At 42.8% G+C, this 23,981-nt stretch overlaps 1 protein-coding gene across 9 annotated transcripts in view; it reads right to left on the reverse strand.

The window, feature by feature from the left end:
• TOX2 (TOX high mobility group box family member 2) overlaps positions 1-23,981 on the reverse strand; it is a 349,869-nt gene that overhangs the window by 217,481 nt on the left and 108,407 nt on the right. For 8 of the 9 annotated variants that reach the window (XM_053244052.1, XM_053244053.1, XM_053244060.1 and 5 more), the window contains exon 2: positions 13,607-13,672. The exons of the other annotated variant lie outside the window; for it this stretch is intronic. In XM_053244052.1, coding sequence (XP_053100027.1) covers positions 13,607-13,672 — 66 coding nt within the window. The remainder of the gene's footprint in view (positions 1-13,606; positions 13,673-23,981) is intronic. 9 annotated transcript variants of the gene reach the window in all.

Consider the following 23,981-nt stretch of genomic DNA (forward strand, 5'->3'; position numbering starts at 1 on the left):
CAATTCCTTCTACTTTGGTAAAGTGCTGGGTGCAAGAGCTGGGTAGAACAGTACCAACCGATCCAGCTCCTCCCTGTCAGATGATCACTTCCTCTCCGCCAGACTTACTGTTTTCCTCACCTCGCATGTGATCATAGAACAGGAATGCACAGAGTTCCTGAACACTTGTTCACAGGACACTGATCCTACCCTAACTATAATCGTGTGAATGAACCAAATGACTGACATAAGGGCTGTGTGCAGGGAATGCTTCCATGCACACATTAAGGGGATAGGTGATTTTTCAGCCATCCCCTCTTCCCATGCCACCCAGCCCTGTACTACTCCAGCCCTCAGCAATATATTCTGGGGAGAGACAGGTGGATGTAGTGGAAAGGGACGATTGCTGAAAATCACCCGCTGCCTTCTGTGTGCACGTGGAAGCATGTCCCATCAACAACCTTACTCAGTATGCTGGGCTATGTTATTTGAACCAGCATACCTAGAACTTGGGGTTTTTGTTTTTGTTTTTAATCCCCTGGCTTACTGAATGTGTGTATGTTATCTGCCATGGGGGCGGCGGTGGGGGAGAGATGCTAAATGGCATAGACATCACAGTAATGGGGCAGAAAAGTGGGACATAAATCATTCAAATAAATAAGTAGTCTGCATGGGGAGCCTGGACAGCAGATGGTTGTTGAACACTTTTTGTGCGCCATGGGAGGGCCTTTTCATGAAATGAATGCTTGGTCAGGGACAAAATGTGTGTGGAGAGCACCAGCAAGCAGGTTACAAGTATGGCAGTGTTAAGGGGGAGGGGAGAGCTATATAGGCTTCTTAACGGAGGTGCTTTGCACCCTGCTCCTCATGTGCTGGGCATGCAGAATTTACTTTTTATCATTAATGTCATACTGTGTATTTGAAACTGATACAAGTATTCTTTCTTTGATCCTAATTTTTTACATTTAAAACTGCTCAGGGATTTTCATGCATCTTGGAAGAGCTTTCCTTTGACATGTCAATTTGACCAATAATGATCTTGTTACCTTGGTTGAAGAAATAGCTTTTTAAATAGATGTGGAAAATATTGGGTATGTGGAGCCCAGAAGGATGATTTTTTCCATATGCAGCAGACATACTCAAGGAGAACTATTTTTCTGGAAAATGGTTTCAGAAAGGATAAAAAAAAAGATGGCAGGGTATACTTTACTCCTAGACCCTCAAATTACGTTCCCAATTACATTAAGAAATATACTGCTAAAGAGGGTAAGAAATTAATTCTCAGTAGGATCGACACAGCACGAATCATTTTGGTCCAATATTGGAAGTCTCAGAAGTGCCTATCTAAGACAGAATGGCTAACCAAATTATGATATACTGCTGTGCTGGCTAAATTAGCATCTTAATACAGGGTTAGAGAAGAGAGGCAGAAAACAGACAGCTTGATTGTGTTTCCTAACTTATGAAGAAAAGAGAATCTGTTAGAGGGATAGGATAAAGAGTTTATTAATTTATTATGGAAGACGTATTCCTAAATTATTCCTATCTTCATGTCCTTTTAGAAAAAATACACAATGGTATTTATCTTTATGGTTTCCTCCCATAAATGCTGTATATTTTTCTTCTACCTTTGAACAGATAAGAAGTGCCACGCTTGACTGATCACTGACCATAATAATAAATTATTACTTACTTACTAGAAGTGTTACATTCTATTAAAGAATGTTTAATTCTACAAACTTAAATTAAACATGTTGTTTCTTTATATTATTTTAGTAGAAATGAACATTCCAGAAAGGTTCTGGCCTAGCTTTCTCCCTGATGTTTTCATCTTCTATGTCTAGGAAGTTCTTGATGTGGAAACCATTCAAATATACATCTCAAAGAAGTATGGCCTGTTTTTTTCTGATCATTTGAACAAATTCTTATACATACACCTAACTGAAAGTACAGGATGAGCCTGTTGACAGGTATGACGGTCTGGGCAAAAGACTATGTATACATATACATTCTCAAGACTTCCAGAAACACTATAATAATAATACGAAAAATCACATTTATGATATAGCCCCATCCAGCTGCCTGTTCCTTATGGACTGCTGAGATCCAAGCATTATGAGTATTTTCCAACAAAGAGAAAATGAACTTGGGATATAGATCCCTAGCAATCCAGCCCTACCACACCCTCAAAACCTAGAGCCCTTTCACACATCATGCTCAGTCAAGAAGAAGCACTGGATCAGAATGGTCATAAGTAAACAGGTTTTTTAAATAATAATAATAATAATAATAATAATAATAATAATAATAATAATAATAATAATAAATAAAATCTTCTTTAGATAAGAGCCATCTCAGGGGCTGGGTCCTGTTGAGATCCCAATAACGTAACAGGTAGAAAAAAACACTATATCATGTGTTCCTCATCCCTAACTCTTATTGGCTATGAGCCATCCTTTTCTGAAACTCACCCATGGTGTTGAGTTTAGCACTCAGAGCTTCTAGGAACCATAGGAAGCACCATTTCCATGAGTCTCGGCACCAGCTGCATCGTAACTCAGGCCTTATTGCAAATCGTCTCCACTATTGCCACCAGGGAACATGGAAAGGGAAGAGGGTGGCAGCACTGGAGAGGGCTTGCAGAAGGAATGGGGAACTATTTCAAGCCACTGTGAGCCAGGCTTGGATTCCAGATGAGTCACAGCCCAACTAGGACTTCTAGCCACTGCAGCTATGAGAAGGACCTGGAAATGACTTCTGTGATGAGCTGGTGTGGAACTCTTTAGCATCACAGGACCCATGAACCTAGATAGTCTAGACTTCCATTAACAACTACAATGTTAAGCAAAGATCTGCTTATTTTGAAAAAATTCAGATTAGATCCCAAAAGTGGAGTGCAAAACACACAGGTATTGCAGCAGGTATTAAGGAGAGATATGTACATAAACAACATCTCTCCCTTCAAAATAAGATAACCAATGAGTGAGAAAACATCAGGCCCTTGCTTATGTGTATCTCGAAAGTGGCAGCTTATACACACTTGTGGGCTCTTCATTCCTTAACACTAGACCAAAAGAAAGATTTATTTATTTCTCACCCCTGCTAACTTGGCAAAGAGGCACCTTTTTAATGTGGTGATTCTCTTTATTTAGCAGGGGGAGAGTAACTGGCCCTATCCACCCCCAGCACAGTACCTCCAGTGACTGTTGCTGGTGTCTATCCTATGTTTCTTTTTAGATTGTGAGCCCTTTGGGGGCAGGGATCCATCTTATTTATTATTTCTCTGTGTAAACCGCCCTGAGCCATTTTTTGAAGGGCGGTATAGAAATCGAACAAACAAACAAACAAACAAGATTTGGCCTTGAAGAGTTCTTGACCCCATGGGGCAGTGACAGTATGCGGGGCTTACCTCTGTGAAGAGTAGTCATCCGTGCCACACAGTGGAAGGCCCTTAAAGGGATGTTGAGCAGTGGTAAATCCCAGTGATATTATGGAAGCTGTGCTAGACAACACATGAAGAATGCTGGAAAGTGTAGGATACAAGGAATGCAGGAAAATGTAGCGCTTTCTCCAGAGCTCTATGACAAAATGCTGAGAATGGCGACACCTCCCAGCACTCTTCAATCACCATCCCACAAGGCTTCCATAATATCACTGGGACTTCCTGAAACTCAATATCTCTTTCAGAGCCCTCCCTGATGTTATCCAAAGGACCACTCCACATAGAGCTGTGTGTGGTCACCACCCTGTAGCCATGAACGAGGTGCAGACGATTCAGTTTTGAGGCTGAATCTTTGCACAAGCCTATCTAATGCATACTACAGGTATTCAGTACCAGATATTGGGACTCAAGGATGAAAAGTAATTTTTAAAAGCAGCTGAGGCAGCACATACGACACATGTGAAAGGACGCAGGTCTAATCCTTGGCATCTCCAGACAAAGCTAGGAAAGATCCCTGTCTGAGGCCCTGTAGGGCCATTGCCGGTCAGAGTTGACACTACTGAGCTAAATGGACCAATGGACTGACTTCATGTTCATATATGTGCTCCTGATTTACCATAGAGAATACTTCTGATTGATATTTCAGTCCTATTATAGTCTACTTTGCTTCTCTCACTTATTCATTTTATATTTTACATGGCTAGATGAGTTATTCTGCCCCTTGGAATGGGATCCTTTGACCTTTCTTCATGCATTAGAATGTAAAATTATTGCTTACGTTCTCCCAACAAAGAATACTCAGGGCATCTAACTGCTTCCATTATTCATGCTCTATTAATAATACACGTTGAGCTTCATTCAGAGGTGTACTAGCAAACTTCTGCTCCTAGTGACTTAAGCAGTTTCAGTTCAGATGCTAATGAACTTCTATTATTTGGCCTGACCTTGATAAGCAACAACACAAAGAGTTCAATGGCTGTATGAAGGCTAGAGTTTAGACACTGGGATTTTCCAGCTTGTCTCTAGATCAGACCTTTTGTGTGGAAACATTTATAATTCTCTTGAAAAACACCTGGAAATGTGCAGCAATGTTTAAAAATAATTCCTTCCCTCACCACATACCCAAAAGCAATTGCACTAAAACCTCTCTGAGTTAATGTACTATATAACAGGTTTTAAAAAGCTATCCTATCCCTTATGGGGTCAGCAGGTCATATAGTCACAGCTATATAAGTCAATGGGATTGTGTCACTGTTTAAAGAAAGGTATACAGCTATATCCTATCCTATATGGTTTAATTGTTGTTCTGTTTTGATTTATTTGATTTTATTGCATTTTCTAAAATCTGTTTGTGAACTGCTTTGGGAGCCTTAGACCAAAAAGAGGTATAGAAAATCATCATCTTTCCCAGTTGGTTAATAGCTTTCTCTCCTCTTCTGCTTTTAATGACTCTGCTTTTTTCTCCCTTGTTGCCCCTTATGCCTGGAACCAGCTTCCAGATCACCTGTATACAATGCCTTCTTTCTCACTTCCTTGAAATCTCTCCCCAAAACCAGCCCTTCTTCTTTGACACAACCCCAAAGTCCCCAAATTACAATGCAGGTAAGTACAGATGCATCTCTTTCCACCCATTATTGAGCTGAAAGACCAAGGCAAAATATGGATGAAAGGAAACTAATTTGTAAAGGCAACATAATATACAAGACCACACAAAGTCTTTACTGCTTACGTGGCACGGAAGTTAATGTGACCACCTTAACTAGCAATTTCAACACTTTTTGGAGCAGAAGTAAAAACCATAACCACCTTAACTTTCATCTCAAACTGAAGGGGTTTTATCTGTATATGTATAGTGCCCAATATAGCTTATTAAAGGATTATGATTTATTATTATTGTGCCAACTGGGACCGAGCCCCACACCCCACCAAGTATGGCCCTGAGAGTCATGCAGCCCTTAGGGATGTATTTTCAGGGTTCATGATCGGCTTCAGAGGGAAGGGGAGAGGGCAACAGAAAAAGTGCCCCTCCTCCAGAGCATCAGCTGCAGGAGCATCTCCTTGGACTGGATGTTGGCCATTATTTATTACATATTTCACACTTCTTCCAAAGAGCTCAAGGGCACATACATGTTCCTTCCCCCTATTTTATCCTCACAAGCCTATACTAGGGCTAAGAGATAGTGACTGGACCAAGGTCACCCAGTGAACTCCACGGCTGAGGGGGGATCCGAAATCAGGTTGCCCCAATTGTAATCTGACAATCTAATCACTATACCACGCCAGCCCTCATGACAACTGCACAGCAAGTTTTATTTATTTAGGTACTTGTATCCTGCCCGTCCAGTACAATACTGCTAAGGCAACTCACAAAAATAATAAAATGATAAAACAGATAGAACAATATAAATTAATAAAATTCCAATTAAAAAGACTCTTGGAAGTGATATGAGGAAGGAGTAGTAAGTACCTTTTGATAGGGACAAAATGTGGTCTCAGCAAAATGTCTAGGGAGCTGGTGGACTTGCCTGTTTGTCAAGCCTATGGTTTCCTTATGCACTCATAACTGAATTTAAATAGCAAAACTTTTTTATAATCAAGGGTTAAATAATGGGGCTTTTTTGTTTTACTAATCAATTACACAGAAAAATGCGTTTTGCAGAACGTATTTTTTTGTGTGTTCTGCATTGTTTTATGGCTTTACAATTAGCTGTTATATGTTTAGCCCTCAGAAAACTTTCTTCCAACATCAATCAGAATTTACTCACTCAGTAGATGCCTTGGACTGAACATATGTCTCACTCCACCATATCTGACAAGCTCACATATTGTACTTCTGAAGGTGAACACCCGTTTTTCTTCTTGTCTCTGTTTTAACATTAGTTTTACATTACAGTCAATCTCTGATCTATGTGTGAAGCAAACACTTCACTTAAGTATTCAGATATCTGGACAAGACAAGGTGCCTGCCAGAATAGTAACAGTAGCAAGAACATATTGCAACCTTACCCTAGAAGGCAGATATCAGCTTCCAAGAAGATGAAATTACAATATTCTGTGTCTGCATACAAATTTCAATGCAGGATTTTATTGTACAAATGTTTGCCATTGTGACTCAGCCTGATCCAACTTACAGTATACACTGAGTACTACAATACAAGGATATTTTGCATTCCCCTCCCCCCCTTAATCTCAGGTGCAATCAAATTTCACTGAAAATAATGAAACAGACCTGGAAACACCTGCTACTTCTCTGCTCAGATAACCCAAGTAGCAAATGCATCTGGGCAAGCAGTATACTTAGAGACACTGAGAATATTATTTATTTGTGTTATGGTTATACTCAACTTTTCAGTCAAGATTGACTCCCAGAGCACCTTTCTATTAAAATTCATCAGAAAATGTAATGTAGCTAAATGAGTGAAATGGTTAATCTCGTTACTTAGCAAGGGGAGAGCAACTGGCCCTATTCAACCTGAGTACAGCATCCCACTGGTGGCTGTTGCTGGTGTCTATCTTCTGTTTCTTTTAGATTGTGAGCCCTTTAGGAACAGGTATCCATCCTTCTTTCTTTCTTTCTCTTTCTTTCTTTCTTATTTCTCTATGTCAATCACTTTGGAACTTTTGTTGGAAAATGGAATATGAATATTTGTTGTCATAGTTTTGATGTAAACCGCCCTAAGCCTTTTTTGTCAGGGCAGTATATTAAATAAATAAGTAAGTAAGTAAGTAAATAAAGTAGTCGTGAATGTGTGGAAGAGAAAGGAGAAGAGGTGATGCTTGCATTTCATTATTCCAGTTTCATGTTTGTTTATTTTTTGCTCTTGACACAGCCTGCTTAGCTCGTTCATTCCTTCCCTGCAGTTTTAACTAACTAAAACTTAATAGCTGAATCTTCCCCCAAAAGCTACAGTCAGTATTCTGATGACTGCAAAGAGAGCTGTACATCTCTACACAATGAAACACAGAGTGTACAGCTCTATTTCTACCCCATGAAATAAACCATCAAATCCTGAGCATCTGTTAGACTCTGGTGAAAAACTGAGAAACTTGCAATATTGAATTGCTGGAGATGAGGAGTTGTGGCTCAATGGCAGAGCATATACTTGTGCATGCAGAAGGCCCCAGGTTCACTCCAACATGGCTGGGAAAGGCCCTACCTGGAACCCTGGAGAGCCCCTACCAGTTAGAATAGACTGAGATTCCCAACAGAGGGTACTAGTACCCCTAGGGGTACATGAAGGGCTCCCAGGGGGTACTCAGAGCCCTTCTGCCTCCCCATGCTGCAGTCACACTATTTGTTCACCAGCAACATATCCACCACAGAATGGGAGGGGGAAGACCCCCCTCCTCTGCTCCTGTTTCGAGGGCTATGTGCTGAATCTCCTCAGTGTCCCCCTCCCCTCAGCTTGACCGGCTTCAGAAGATTACCACTGAGTACTCCCTTCAAAATAAATGGGAGTCTTAATTTCAATAAGACTCCTTGTGAGTAACAGTGTCAGCCACTGTAATTCATACACAAGAATAAGTGGCACCCCAACCCACTTTCCCCCCCGGTAGCTGTTGGTGGCTGATAGAGGTCGAATGTTGAGCGTCAAAGATTCCATGGCTGGTTTTCAGTTGCTGTTCCTGCTATGCATTTCAATTCACGCAGGTTCTCCTTATTCTTGCACACCCGTTCCCCCTCCGAAGTCAGGGTTCTTGACAGTGCTGCCATTTTTCTGCAAAGTTCACTTCTCACTTGGTTTCACAAGCCAGCTGTCCTTTCCACTCAAGGGTGTCCAGGGAGGTAACAGGGGCATTCCCTCCCCACACCAGACTGCCCATAATGCACCCTCCCACTGTCCTCCCACCCCCACCCCTTGTCCTGCAGACACCTATGTCTCCACTGTTAGATTTGTCCACTGCATGACCTGTCCCCTTAGCTAAGCAGGGTCTGTCCTGGCTGCATATGAAAGGGAGACTAGAAGTGTGAGTACTGTAAGATATTCCCCTCAGGGGATGGAGCCGCTCTGGGAAGAGCAGAAGGTTACAAGTTCCCTCCCTGGTGGCATCTCCAAGATAGGGCTGAGAGAGATTCCTGCCTGCAACCTTGGAGAAACTGCTGCCAGTCTGTGACGACAATACTGAGCGAGATAGGCCTATGGTCTGACTCAGAATATGGCAGCTTCCTATGTTCCTATGACTTTTAGATGTTGAGGAGAAAGTTGGACAGACATTCAGCTTCCTGAAGGTATCCTGAGCAGAGTCACATTTCTGTTGCCCTTCAGCCTTCTCCAGGTGTCCGCCCTACCACTCTGTAATGAATGCCCTTCTTTTTAAGATAAATCCTGCTGCCAGCACTCAGAGTCTTTGACATATTGAGATAAATATCACAGTCTCACATAAAACAGTGTTTATTCTTTATTATATTTCCTATATATGATAAGTTATTCTACAATATGGTTAAAACTTCTGGTAATTTTCAGGCTACTGAAATGCATGGTATGTAGGGCTGCCTTTATACGTAGTCCGGAAACTATGTATAATTGGTGCAAAATTTAGCAGCCTGGTTAGTTTCCCAGGTAACTCAAAGAGACCATATTACTCCTGTTTTAAATGAACTACACTGGCTGCCAGTAGGTTTCTGGGCAAAATAAAAATTGCTGGATATTATATAGCAGGGTTGATTTAAAAAATCAATTATTTTAAAAATAAATAAATAAATAAACAAATCAGATTTAAAAAAATGTAAATCAGATTTTAATTTCAAAAAACTAATTTATAAAAAAAGAACCTAGGTCAAAGATATAATCATGAATGTTAATCATAACTTAAAATTATATTCTATGAACATGTTAACAGCAGTATATGGGGATCAGAGATAACAAACCTGATCAGTCCTATTCTGCAGGTGGTGTACATGCAGCACACACACACACACACACACACACACAAACACACAGTGTCAAGCCCTTGCCCCACCCTCTCTAAAAGTGCAAAGACATTAGGCCCATTCACACATTATATTCAACATTCATACGGGTGTACATAGGTACATATCTGTACACAGGTACAGTCATTTACACGTTATAGTGAACACAGGTACAGAAGTACACTTCTTATCTGTACCATGCATTTGAAGGGCTGTGCCCAGGTTCACTTTTAAAATGAACACAGGTACAGTCATTAACATAAAGATGTATACAAGTGTAAAGACATCTGTACACTCATGCAGAATGTCTGAATTGGGATAAAGAAAGCAAATGAATGGAGGATTTGGGGGGATGGGGTAGATCTGAGCAAGGAGGGGGAGTCTAGAAATAAATGCACAGGATGAGGAGGGGAGTGGAATAGAAAGTGAAACCAAAAGTGAAAAGAGCATATTCATGCAGTACTGAGGAAGCTTTTCCTGAGTGTGTCTTTCACTGTAGAAGGGGAACATCTACCATGGTAGCAGGCCATAAAAGATACCCCATCTGACAATATTTTAATGAATAATTTTCATTAAATATTTTAATGAATAATTTTTAATGAATAATTATTCATTTTAATGAATAAGACAGGCATGCATGCAAAATGCAAACAGTGCAACAACAAAATGCAAGGCCTGGTTGCCCAAATGAAACAACATTATGAGAAGCATGTACTATTATAGTTTGTAACTACCTTCTAAATATGAAACCTACATCTATCTCTGAATATGTATTAAGGTTATATGAGACAACAAGAATGTACTTTTACTAGAAAATGATGATTAAATAGAATCTTCCTGAGTATTAATTTAAATTGTGATTTAAAAATTAAAATTAAGTTCTACTGTGAAGCAATTTAAATCATGATTTAGATAATGATTTAAAATGATTTAATTTAAATTAAATCAACCCTGCCATAAACTCCTTAATAGCTTGGACCTAGGGTACCTAAGAGAATGCCTTCTTCATAATGAACCCCGCCACTAATTAAGGTAATTGGAGGATGTTCATCTGCGGTTACCACTGGCTCATCTTGTAGTGACACAATGGTGAGCCTTTTCTGTAGTTGTCCCAGGGCTGTGGAATGGACTCTTTATCAAAATTAGAGTTGCAACAGTTCTGATGGCCTTCAAAAGAGCATTGAAGATCCACCTGTTCAGTCAGGCTTTTAGATTAATTTTAAATTTAATCATCGATTTTTAACTACTGGTTTAATTTATAGTTGTTTTAACCATCTGTTAAACACCATGAGGTGCTTGTGTTTGGTGGTATATAAATCCACTAAATAAATAAGTAATTTGGAAAAGCAAAGAAAGGAAAAACAACAAAAACTTCCCAGCTCGTTTGTAAACACTGAAGTAGCAGGTTTTTGTTTTGTTTTTCTTAAGCTTACTCGGATGGTTGTGGTACAAGTTCTTATATACACAACAAAGCATTATATGCAGTTTCAGGTAACAAGACATAACATATCTTATATTTAACATTGATGTTTTGTGAGGTAAGTTCCCTTCTACTTAGTACTGGTAAGTTCCCTTCTCTGTGACTTTCCTTGTTAGGCTCTGGGTGACTGGCTTTGTTACTTTGGTCTGGTTCAGACCTGCCTCCTAATTGAGGACTTCCCCAGGTCTTCTCCTGAACAGAAAAATGGTTTTCCTTTTAGAGTACAGAAACTTCTTTGTCTTCTGATAAATGCCTTTCCTCTCTCTTGCTTGGAGAAGTCACTTTCCCATTCAGTCTTATTTACTTCCCCAAAACTCATCTCTCTCACTCTCTCAAAACCCTCCTTAACCAACAACTAGCTCTCTTCCTCTGCCTTTCCCCCCTTCCATTTTGAACAGAGTTCCCCTCCAACCACCTGTAGCCCCACCACCACCACCCAGGAATGTGCAAAACATTTCAACTCGAAATAAAGGGCCTGTTTCAAGCTCAGAGCAAAACAATCCCATTTTGATTTGAAACATTTTGACCTTTTATGCTCCATTTTGGAGGCCTGTGTTTTCCCTTGCTGGTTGCTTTTCTGGAATTGGCTTCTGACTGGCTTGTGATCTAGGAGTGTGCACGGACCGGTCCGGGGCCATACAAAAGGCCTCCGGACCGGTCTGAAATTCCGGCTGACTGGCGGGGGAGGGGAGTGTGTTTTTAAGGGGGGACGGTAGTACTTCCCCCCCCCCCGGCGCTCTTCCCCCTCCAGCGCTGGACTTTCCAAAAACGTGCTTGTCTTCGCCGCTGGTGCGTGCATGCCACATACATGTGACATATGCGGCGTGCACGCCAGTGGCGTAGACAAACACGCGCGCGCCACTAAAGGCGCATGCGTGGTGCCAGCTCTTTCTACTTTAACTCTTTGAAGACAACGACAGGGGCAGGGGCGGCAGGGAGGAACTCTGCCGCTCCAAGAATGTTTCTGGAAAGTCCAGTGCCAGAGGGGAATGAGCAGAGGGGGGGGCAGGAAGTACTACCGCCCCCCCTTAAAGACACACTCCCCCCAGTGTCAGACCACGCCTCCTCGGTTCCGTGCACATCCCTATTGTGATCTCCTTGCTTTTGGTTGGCTTGTTATCATACAAATGATAACCATTTCTTTTGTGGGTTGAGTGGTAGTTTGGGTGGTATTTTGGGTGGTAGTTGGGTGGTAGCTTGGGTGGTAGATAGGTGTATTTTTAAAAATACAGAAAGTCACACGCTCTCCTCCCTGAGCCATATTTTTCCTTTAGTTCTTCTCTGTTTCTTCTTTTCTTCAGCAGCTTCACTTCAGAGTCCAACTCAAATGCCTCTGATCAACTGTTCAATCTGCCACCCACAGAATGTCCAGTGACATCTAGCTAATCATAGTGCAGTTGCATCTTTTTAAACTGATCACCCAATGTCTTTACCTGTGGAGCTCTTCCAATTGGTCTGTCACCAGAACCTTTATGTTTTTACTAGAGCTACTGCCTGTATATAGATGAACTAGAACCAGCCAACCAAGTAAACAACCTCTTTGCTAAATATAATGTATCTGCTTCACTCAGAGGACAGATAAAAACATGAAAACATACACAAACACTAACACATCAAAGAAACAATCACAAGAGAATTCACCTCATAAGGGCTTCTCTCCAAGAAATGGGCCCTGACAAAAATAAACTAGGTCACATAGAGCCAGAAACAGGGTTTCTGCTGCAGCTACAAACACTGCTTTCCTGGCCTGTGATACTTAAACTCTAGAGATCAATGTACATGGCTATCATTACATAACTATTATATTCTAAAAAAAACAATGCCTACAAGTGCTGTATATTATATCATGTCTAACATTCATTGTCTGCTCTTCCAGGACCAGGAGAACACCAAACATATCCCATAAGTGAAAGGAAACATGGTCAGCATAAGACAGACCATCACAATCTGGTGTGATGAAAATGGAGCCTAAGCAAACTTACACTACATCATTACACCACAACAACTGTGTACGACATCCAACGCAATGCATCATGCAGATCCCTTTCACACACAGAGGCTCTCCACATGAACAGTGTGGAGAACTAAATGGGGTTTGGCGGGGAAAGCGGGCTTGGCCCACTCTCCCCGCATATGACCATATAGCCCTCCCTAGGCAGCCGGATGAACACGATAACTGGCTCCGTCATGGAGCCGGTTGGGGCTGCAGAGATCAGGGGCCGCCCGGCCCTCAAAATGCCGCACACGAGTGCACGGGGCATTCTGGGGAGAACCCCAAAGCCGGAAGACTTGCTGCAGCCTCCCAATCGGGGGTGTGTGTGTCTCCTCACAAGTTGCCATGGCAACTTACAATCACGAAAATGGGGTTAGTGGAACACTCACTCTGCTAACCTCATTTCAGAGGAGGGGTATTTAGGCAGGCAAGCCACCGGACTCACCCGCAAGCCCGGTGGTTTCCACGTCCGCTGGTTTCCTGGTGTAAAGCCCTGGTGGTTTCCACGATCCTTAGCCCACTTTCCAGAGCTCGTGAGAAAAGCTTCACTGCCTTTTTGTATCCACCTTATAACAGCTGTTCTGAAATGGTGGCAAATACTGTACAGCCCTCACAGACATTCATGAGAAAGCTCACCCCTAAGATCCTATTTAATACCTCCATTTTACTCTTCTGCACTCTACAGTGTCTTCAGTAATACACAAGTAAATTAATTACAAATAATAGGGTAGCACATATCCAGATAATGAGCACTGCTTAATACCTTGCACAAACACAGCCCCCCAAGATTGTGAGCTTTACCTGATTTGCTGAGAGAAACTCCTGGTTATTGTCATTCATTCCCATATACATGTTCTCTCCGTCAAACTAGAAAGACAAAAGAAATCAGTGGTTATCAAGATGCTGAATATGAACCACCCTTTCCATTTCCTCTGGAAAATAAAACAGCATTTCAATGGCAATGCACTATTTTCTGCCCTGGATCTCATTGCTTATAGAAACAAAGCTCCAAAAAAAACCCAGTACTACAGCACATGTCTTGTAGAAGATCTGTCCAAACTGAGCTAAACTAAAGTATTACTAAAATACTAATAAAAGTGCCACCATTCATTGTGCAACACAAATGGATGGTAAATTTAAGCTGTTAATGAAGCTCACAAACACAGGCATATATTCACAAAACTGAGGAAGTTAACCAATGAGATCATTCACACAAGCAAAAATTGTGTTCTACCCAGGTGTGGGAGCTGTGTGTGCTCCCAATTTTCAGTTGTGTTGGTGCAAACAATTAGGTGGGAGGAGGGAGAAGTGACTGTGTGGAAGCAAGGTAGGAGGAAAAGCGACCCAGATTTTCCTACTACTTTGCTTCCACACAATGAGGCTATTCACACAATGGGAGAAAATCAGGCTAGCGGAGGCTAGCCCGATTTTCTCCCATCATGTGAACCACTGGGCTCGGCTACGAGCCCAGTGGTTCCTAAGCGGGTAACCCACTACAGTGCCCCTGCCCTTAAACCAGGTTTGCAGAGCGAACACTCCACAGACCCGGTTTTTTAACTCATGTGTTGCTGCGGCGCGGCTCTGCACCATGGCAACTCAAGAGTAAACCCCCGACCAGGAGACTCAAAAGCAGCCTCCTGGCTTGGGGGTCTCTCCAGCACTCGCACTGCACTCGTGCAGGGCATGCTGGAGCTTCCGGGGGCCATGTGGCCCCCGAACTCCCCAGCCCTGTGACGGAGCCGGCAGTTGTGTGGGCAGCCGCCACGACCGCCCAGAGCAGACTGCTACTCATGTGTGGGCTAAGCCCACTCTCCCCACAAACCCTCTAGAAGCTAATCGTGCAAAGAGCCTCACTCACTAATTGTGAGAAGAGCCTCACTCACTTCTCCCTCCTCCTACCTAGTAGTTTGCACCCACACAACTGACAATTGGGAGCACACACAGCTCCCACACCTGGGTAGAACACAGTTTTCGCTTGTGTGAATGAGTTCATTATATCAAACCAGCTAGCTTATAAAAGTTAACTCCATTCAGTATCTCTGGCAGAAAACAACACAACTCAATATTTCTTGCAGATGACAACTTGTGATCATCTGAAAACAAATACAGCAGGTTCTGTAAACAGGGGAAAGTAGTAAGGAAGCAGCTTACAGTTGTCAAAAGATGACATAAAACTCATTAGCCCCCAATAGAAAGGAAATATCTATTAGGTAGCATATCTAATATTATTAGGTAGCATATCTAATATCAGGAAATATCTATTAGGTAGAATGGGGATCTTTCCCATTCTAACAGCTTATGAGAGAAGACCTACCATGGACAAGACTGCTAGATCAAGTCTCTTGACTGATATCCTAACGAAGCATGCCCATAAGGAGGAACTGCAGGAACGTGACTGCAGCCCACACACAACTCTCCCAGCACCTTTATGTGTACAGGGTTGCCCAAGCGGGTAAAGCTTCCCAGCTTTGCCCATGCTCCAGAAGTGACCCCGACATCTCCCAGCCAGGCTCAGAGAGCGGAAAAAATCTGGGTGGAGGATTTGAAGAGGAGGAGTTATTGGTAGTGGCAGTGCACTCATGTGGTGAATTATTGGGGCACCAGCAGGGCAGTAATGTGCCGCCCATCGCCACTGCCATCAAAGCACATCTACAGGACCAATCTGACCCTTACAAGCTTTGTGAAGAACACCTCTCCTTACACTCTTTGCAAAGCATGCAAAATGCACAAGAGAAAAGGGTGCTGGCAACCTTCCCTCTTCCCCAGCACCATGTCACTTCCAAAGCTTGCAAAGTTTAGTTTTGAAAGGAGGCTGCCCCCCCCCAATCAGGGTCATGATGCAAAGCAGCATTTGGCACCTCGCCTCAGGTGCCACAAAACCCTGAGCCAGCCCCAGTTGCAGGAGAGAAGGGGCAGGGAGAGTGAAGGCTAAGCACCACCCCATAGCTTCCTCCCTGCAAACCACCATCCACCTTCACATTCATGTTATTCAACACAGGGCTTAAGAACTCAAGTATTCTAGGATTTAGTTCCAGCCTAAATCCCTATATTAGGATATTCAGAAGTAGAGTTATTTAATTAAATCTTTATTTGTCCCAGGCAGCCGTGCTCTGTTCTAAGTATGTTGCTTGTAAAGGGGTAAAGAGAAGCCTGCTTACTACCATCACCCCACGGTGAAGTCGTTCTCATGACCTCACACCACCACTGGGGAGGTCTGTGGGGAAGGCAGGAGCTCATCGTCTTTGCTTTTGCCATGCCACGTGCCTACCTAAAAGCAAAAGCATGGCGGAGACAAAAGCTGGAAGTGGGAAGACTTCCCCTTACCACATCCCAGAGTACCCTGAGCCACGAGCATGGCGGCTCCTCTCAGTATTAGAGAAATGGCAGCATGCCGGCCAGAAGCCTTTTTACCTGGGGATGATCATTCACACCAGTGTTTCTCAACCACCGGTCCCTGGACCGCTGCCGGTCCCCGAAGGGTTGAGTGCCGGTCCCTGACTGGGAGTCAACCCCCCCTCAACTGAAATCAAGGCACTCACTTCCTCAATTTTGCACATAGCACGGAAGAGGAAGAGTATCACGGAGGCATGGGACCCTTCTTGTGCCTTGCTTCCACGTGCTGCTGAGATCTTCCTACAGCTATCTTATTCCCTATCTTTACAGCTTCAAACTGTATGCGGTGCAGGGGCATGGAGGAAAAAGTATGGCAGTGGGCGCCACTTGAAGGGCTGCTGGTTCTTGCACGCTCATTGTTTGCAGCCAAAGGTTGGTTGATTGAAACCCAGCTGCCTGTTGTGGTCGAGGCGCCTTGAGAGGGGACGCTGTTTCCCTCTTGCATCAGTGGGGCTTGCTTGTATGTTGTTTTCATTGGCCCCATGTAGCTTTTGAATTTTTCTAATGGCCCAACATCCCCTCTCCATTGAGTAATCACAAGCACCTCCACTCCAGACATACTGGAGACAAATGTGTTCACCCAGGCTTTTAGATTCAGGGGTTCTCAACCCTGGGTACCCAGACGTTGGTGGACTTCTACTCCCATAATCCCCAGCCATAATGGCCAAATGCCATTGTTGTTGGGGGTTATAGGAGTTTAACTGAGGGACCCAAGGTTAAGAACCCCTAATATTCCATGTTTGCAAAAGATTCCAAATTTAATTATTTTAATGCTTATATTATTTTCATTCTAAACTGCCCAGAGATGCAAGTTTTGGGCAGTATAGAAGTCTGAGAGAGAGAGAGAGAGAGAGAGAGAGAGAGAGAGAGACAGACAGACAGACAGACAGACAGACAGACAGACTTGAAACCCCTTTACTAACTGCTGGTCCGGGAAACTGCGCATGAAGAATGTAGCGGTCCTTGAAACTCTGCACGAAGAATTTAGCGGTCCTTGACTCCAAAAAGTTTGAGAAACACTGATTCACACAATCAACTACTGAGGCTACTCTCTTCTGGAGTAGCTGGGAGCTTTCCACTCTAGGGATGTCCACTCTAGGGATGTTGCAGGCCTGCGAACCAGTTCACTGGTCTGGCGGTCCGACGAACCATCGGCGGTGGTGTGTGTGTTGCTTTAAGAGTGAGGGGGGTTGTACTCACTCTTCCCGCCGCTTTTCCCCCTCCGGTGCTGTAGTTTTTGGGAAAATCTTCGGGGTGGCAGCGGTCCTCCCTGCCGCCCCTGCCCCCTTATTGGTGCCCAAATGTGGAAGTAACACGCGCACATGCGCCCGTCACGCGCGCTCACATCGTGCTCACATCGGCACGCGTGCTCACATTGGCGGCGCACGCTCATGTTGGCGGCGTGCGCGATAGCGGCAGGCACATGCGCGCATGTTACTTCCGCATTTGGGCACCAACAAGGGAGCAGGGGTGGCAGGGAGTACTGCTGCTGCCCCAAAGATTTTGCCGAAAACTACAGCGCTAGAGGGGAGAAAGAGGTGGGAGGAGTGAGTACAACCCCCTCCCCCCGGCATCAGACCGCGATCCGTGCACATCACTATTCCACTCCTGGTGCTCCGGTCGCCACAAGCCGCCTGGGGTAACCCAGGCAGCTCATGTCACGAGAACAGCCTCCATGTCTGTCACAAAGTCTGGTAATTTTGCCATGTGTCCATTGTCTGGCCCCTAAACTTTTGGGCTGGCTCCAAGATCCAAAGAAAAATTGTCAAAACCTGGCTCACTTTTTTCTCTATCAGTACAGAGGGGCACATTTTGGTACAACGCAAACAATGTGTGGCAAAGAAAATGTGTCTCCTAACAGGGAAAAACGTTAACAATGTTTCAAAGTTCTTAGAATTTCTCCCCTAAGTTCACTTAGTAGCATATGCACAGGTTGATATTTCATTCCTTCTTGGCCAGTGCACAACTAACCCCCGATATCTATGCCACAGAGCCTACAAAGGATCAGAAACAGTATTAAAGCAGAGCTGCCACACCACATATTCCTGGTGTGAGGTATAACGTACCTTGTGTTCCTTCATCTTGCTTCCTGCCACATCAAAGGAAGGTATAGAAAAAGCCTAACAGATGTATTTGCAAACTGCAGTCACAGCTTTCCCCTTGAACTCTCCTAACTACTAGATGCCTGATAAATTCCCCAGCACTACATTCTAACGGCTTCTACCGCTAGTCACTTATTCCTAACACATTATGTGCAGGAAATTCTCTAAGTGCAGATCAAGGTCTAGATTCCAGAATCTCAGCAGAACCCAAGAATATGAAATGCTTCCTCAACAAGGAAAGTTGTCACTGACAAATATGACTCATGTTGTCCCATAGCATTGTATCCTATTGTGGTGGTCATCCAGTAAAACAGATGCAACAGCCCTGGAATTAAACTAAATCATGAGTCAAGATCCGAGATTAGCAAGTTACTGTTTGAATTGTGATCATGGATGCTGTACCACTGACAATAGATTTGACCAGCAGCAGATAACAAATGAGGGCTGCAGTACATATACTGATTTGAAGGGCACTTTCAGGGGATTAACAGGATTTTTTCCCCTTAGTACTATATTTGTACTAGCCCTTCTTCACAGTAGTGTTATAGTCTACTCCCATGAAGTCAAAGGAAGACAGATAACCTTGCTGAACAACCTTGCTAGGGGAGAACAGTCTAGTTCGGTGCACAGATATACAAGAACAAAGATGTTCATTTTTATTCTTTCATTATTATTATTCTTGTTACATAAATTATTTTGCTGGATTTTTCATAATACTATATTGCAGCATGTTTTGCGTGCAGTAGTTTCTGCCCTCCATCACAGTAAGCAATTATTTGCCAATACAGCATGTTTTTGCAAATCTATGTGCAAATGTCCTGTGTGCTTTAATGAGACAGGTCATTCATAAATCTGTGGCCACAGTTAAGAAACCCAATATGCCATCCCCACCATGGTTTTACCTTTGCTATTATGATTTATTATTGTATAAGGTATCAAGTCCTAAGAGTCAAATATTAAATACCACTGGCTGTCAAATACCAAACATTTGTTACAGTATTTATATTGAGCGTTACTGTTAATACGTCCAAGGTAACTAAGACAATCAATTTCAGACTGAACTTGAGAATAGTCTGAAATTGGAAGAAGATGAGTGTGGTTTTAAACTTGGAGGAAGAAACATCAATAACCTGCGCTACGCTGATGACTCCACTCTGATAGCTGAGATTGTGGATGATCTGCAAGCTCTAGTAATGAAAGTCAAGGAGCACAGTGAAAAAATGGGACTATGTCTCAGTGTAAAGAAGACTAAACTAATGACCACGGGTACAGTAACCAGCCACAGAACTGATAATGAAGATGCTGGTGGAAAGCTTCTGCCTTTTAGGATCAACCATAACAGCAAAGGATCCAGCAGTCAAGAAATACACCACAGACTAGCACTTGGTAGGGCTGCAATGAAGGCCTTGGAAAGGATATTTAGATGCTGTGATGAATCGATAACTACAAAGATTAGAATCGTTTGGACAATGGTTTTTCCCGTGACACTCTATGGATGCGAAAGCTGGACCTTGAAGAAGCAAGATAGAAAAAGTGTTGACGCTTTTGACCTTTAGAGCTGGAAAAGACTTCTGAGGATACCATGGACAGCCAGGAAAACAAACAAGTGGATCATAGAACAAATCAATCCAGAATTTTAACTCAAGGCACAAATGACCAGGCTCAAACTATCATACTTTGGACACATTATGCGAAAACCCAGCTCCCTTGAGAAGTCCATAATGCTGGGAAAATTTGAAGGAAAGAGAAGAAGAGGATGACCAGCAGAAAGGTGGATGGACTTGAGTATGACAGCAATGAATGGACCACTGAGAGACTTTAAAGGCCACATTGAAGACAGATCATCCTGGAGAGAATCGACTTGACGGCACTTAATCAATCAATCAATCAATCAACTAAGACAATAGTTAAAATCACAATAAAAAAATAACAAAGTGGGAAAAATTAAAAGGAGAGAGAGCAAGACAAAACCAATCAGGAGGATGAACAGTTTATCACAGATTAAAAGCCTGATAGTAAAGACTTTTTTTTTTAATGGTGAAAAGCCATGAAAAAGGAAGTAAGGTGGGCCTCCCTTGGAAGCCAGTGCCACATCCTAGGTGTACTACAGAAATGGATCTCTCCCGTATCCCAAATTCACACAGTTTAGATCTCCACACAATGCAGAGGAGGATTTCTGAAGAACATCTGAATGAATGGGCAGGCTCAAATGGGAGATGTCCCTTAACGTATCGTGGTCCTAAGCTATTTAGGGCTTTAAAGGTCATGATAAGCTTTTTGAACCGGGCCAGGAAAATTTATTGGTTTATTCTTACATTTATATCTCGCTCTTCCTTCAAGGAGCCCATAGGTTATGTTTATCCTCACAACAACCCTATGACATAGGTTAGGCTGAGAGATACATGACTGGCCCAGAGTCACCCAGTGAACTTCATGGCTGAATAGGGATTTGAACTCAGGACTTTCCAGTCCCAGTCCAACACTCTAACCACTACACCATGCTGGTTCTCAAATGAGCCTGTAAAGCTGTTTTGACAAAGGATTTGCATGTACCTAGTATCAGGACCCAGCCTCAGGCTGCAAACCTGACTCTTTAAGAAGAGTTCTATAGCATCCAAGACAGGCTGATGCCTGGAACGGCAGTTTTACTCACCAGGAGCACTTCCATCCTATTTGGATTAAGATTCCATTTGTTTGCCATCAACTACCCCGTTACTGACTCCCAGCAATGATTTGAAACCTCAACAGCCTTATAGTCATAAGATGGAAAGCAGAGATAGAGTTGGATATGGTTCACATATTGGTGACACCACACTCTAAGTCCCCAGGCAACCTCTGCCAATAGTTAAACAACATGGGCAACAAGTTAAACAACATGGTTAAACAACATGGGCAACAAGACAGAACTGTGTGATTACCATTGACTAACAGTCAAGGCATCAATCAGGAGTTCCCAAGGCAACAAACAGCATCATCTTAATGCCACAATGCACTCTACCACCTTGCCCCAAAATGACAGTGGGGTTCAGAGAGAGCTTTTGCAACAAAGGTCTCACCACCACCTCTTCTGAACTAGATGGAACCACACTATTCCTTAAAGAGGTGCTCAACACTTCTCTTACCTACTGATCCAGTCCACCTCTGGATTTCTGGTTGACTAGTTTCACCACTCGAGAATCCTGTCCATATCCATGGAATGCACAAATGAAAAGCATCCATAATGCAGTATAAGCAGCTGCCCCAGGTACATCCACAGATTTTACGATAATTATAGTAATTATGGCATCCAAGTCAGACCCGGATACAAATACAAATGACTTTAAGTGCCAAGTGTCTTGCAAATTGGGCACAGCGAGTCACCAAGTGGTCCTTTTCTACATCTTGTGAGTCAGAATGTTTAAAAAAAACACCCTGTCAACTTGGAACAGCACTGCTATACAAATCTGTGTAAATGCAGTCATGGCAGGAAAATATAATTATCAAATACCAATGTCAAATACTGGATATTAATGAGCAGATATTCTGCACTAACTCAGGAGAGAATATTGAGGTAGATTAAGGGGGGTGGGGGTTAGTTTCCACTCCTGACTAGATACTTTGCATTTCATTCATTAAACATTGATATCAGTAGGACTTCTCTCCTGGAAATGCACAGTAAATTTCTTCTGGAGTGTCACACATAGTTTGCAGAGGAGTGGCTGTGTTACAACAGCTTTGTGCCACCTTAAAGACCACACATTTATTGTAGTGTAAGATTTCATGCACTACAGTTCACTTCATCAGATGCATAACACATAATTTAGGTATTAAAATTTCCACATTAATACAAGTCAGTGGAAATAACACAGATAAACATTTTAAAAGAAGGGTTACCTACAGAGTGATTCCGATTTGCAAAAGATCCTCTAATATAGAGGAAATGTATAATGCAAAACTTGAAATGCAGTATTTAAAGACCACACATGCTGAAGATGTAAGAAACAATTTACCTGCATTGCTACAAGATATTGTTAGGCAGCGGTTATGGATTCTGGCCAATTCCAATACTACAGCAGACTAGGAATGAGCAGAATGTTCTGAGCTCAGAATGTTGTGACTCAAAATGAGCCATTCCAAGTGTTCCAAGCTCGAAACAGAACACCCTTCAAATGAAGGGCCTGTTTTGAACTCGGAATGGAATGACCCCATTCTGAGTCAGAACATTCAGAGATCCGAGCAGCACCAAGGTGGGCAGCGAGGGGCGACAAGAGGTAACTTTAACAATCATTACCTGGTTGTCGCTTGCACCTGCCAAACCCCACAAGCAGTGGCGCCCCACCCACATCTCACGCTGAGGCTGCCCCATCTATGGAGCTCTTCTGGCCACTGTGCATGTGCGGCAGTCATTTGTGTGCATGCTCAGACGCCAAAAGACTGCTGTAGGCAGGGCAACCTCGGCATGAGATGCCAGGCAGGGCACTGCTGATGGAATGTTCCAGGGATATGAGTTCCATTCCGAGCTCAGAATGGAACATAAATCCCATTCCATGCACATCTCTAGGGCAAAGAAATAACCAATAGGCCAGATACATAGGGACTGCTCCAACGGCCCCTGTTCCAAGGACAGTCCCTATTTTCCTTGACCTTTCCCTGAAAAAAATTGTCCTCTTTTGTCCATGTTTTGCCCTTATAGGGATGCTTTCTTAAAATTCTGGCATTGCTAGACTTGTGATTTTTCAGGATTTGCCTTCCTTCCAAGGATCTCCAGAAATTCTACTCCAGAGAGTATCCTCTATAGTGTCAAAGCATGTGAATGAACACTAAGGGGATATGCAGTGCTCAGTTTGCCAACCTCATACTGAAGTTGCTGAGTCATGCTCTGAATGTTTGATAACGTATTTTAGGAAGAATAGTGTATCTTGACCCAAGCAGACACCCTCACCTTTAAATCAGTTATGAGAGGTATGAATGCAGCACTTAGAATGAATGCAGCACATAGAAGGCAGAGCAGTACCCTAAGCAATGTTTAATAGGGGGCTTGTACAATGATCCTTGGTATGAGAATTGAGGTGTTATAAGCATGTCCTTATTTTCCAGCTGCGAAATATGCAAATTATGTTTTCACGATATTATTTCTAATCACAATAGTTCACAACTACATTAAGGAATCCACAACTTCTCAACCAAAAGAACTGGCTTAGGTGGTGGCACGGATGAACCCAGAAGACCCAGGCTGCATTCCTCAGCATTCTTACTAGGGAATAAGATCCACTGAATGCAGTGAGACTTACTTCTGAAAAAAACATGCATAGGATTGTGCTGCACAGTTACACTTATGAAATCTGTGATGATAAAGCAGATATAATTTTTGACAAAGCAGAATGCAATAGGAATGTGAACCTCGGATTGCCCAAATATTGAATCTCTTCTACTCCAAATGTACACTACTGTAATTTTAAGTAGGCAGAGTATTGATCTATTTCTCTCATAACATGCATGCTCATTTCTCTATCCATTTAGAACATAACATTTTCCATCTCCAGGAGGATGCCTAATTGCATCATCTCCATTCTAGAACCAGGTAGGAAAATGAATCTATCTTTATACACATGCCTTTTAAAAAGGGTGCTATTTCCTTGGAAGCAAATGCAAACTCTCCCCCTATATAATTCCAATTTGATAAAACATACTTGTTTTATTGC

Source organism: Hemicordylus capensis, chromosome 4, assembly GCF_027244095.1.
Source record: "Hemicordylus capensis ecotype Gifberg chromosome 4, rHemCap1.1.pri, whole genome shotgun sequence".
NCBI classification, from domain to species: Eukaryota; Metazoa; Chordata; class Lepidosauria; order Squamata; family Cordylidae; genus Hemicordylus; species Hemicordylus capensis.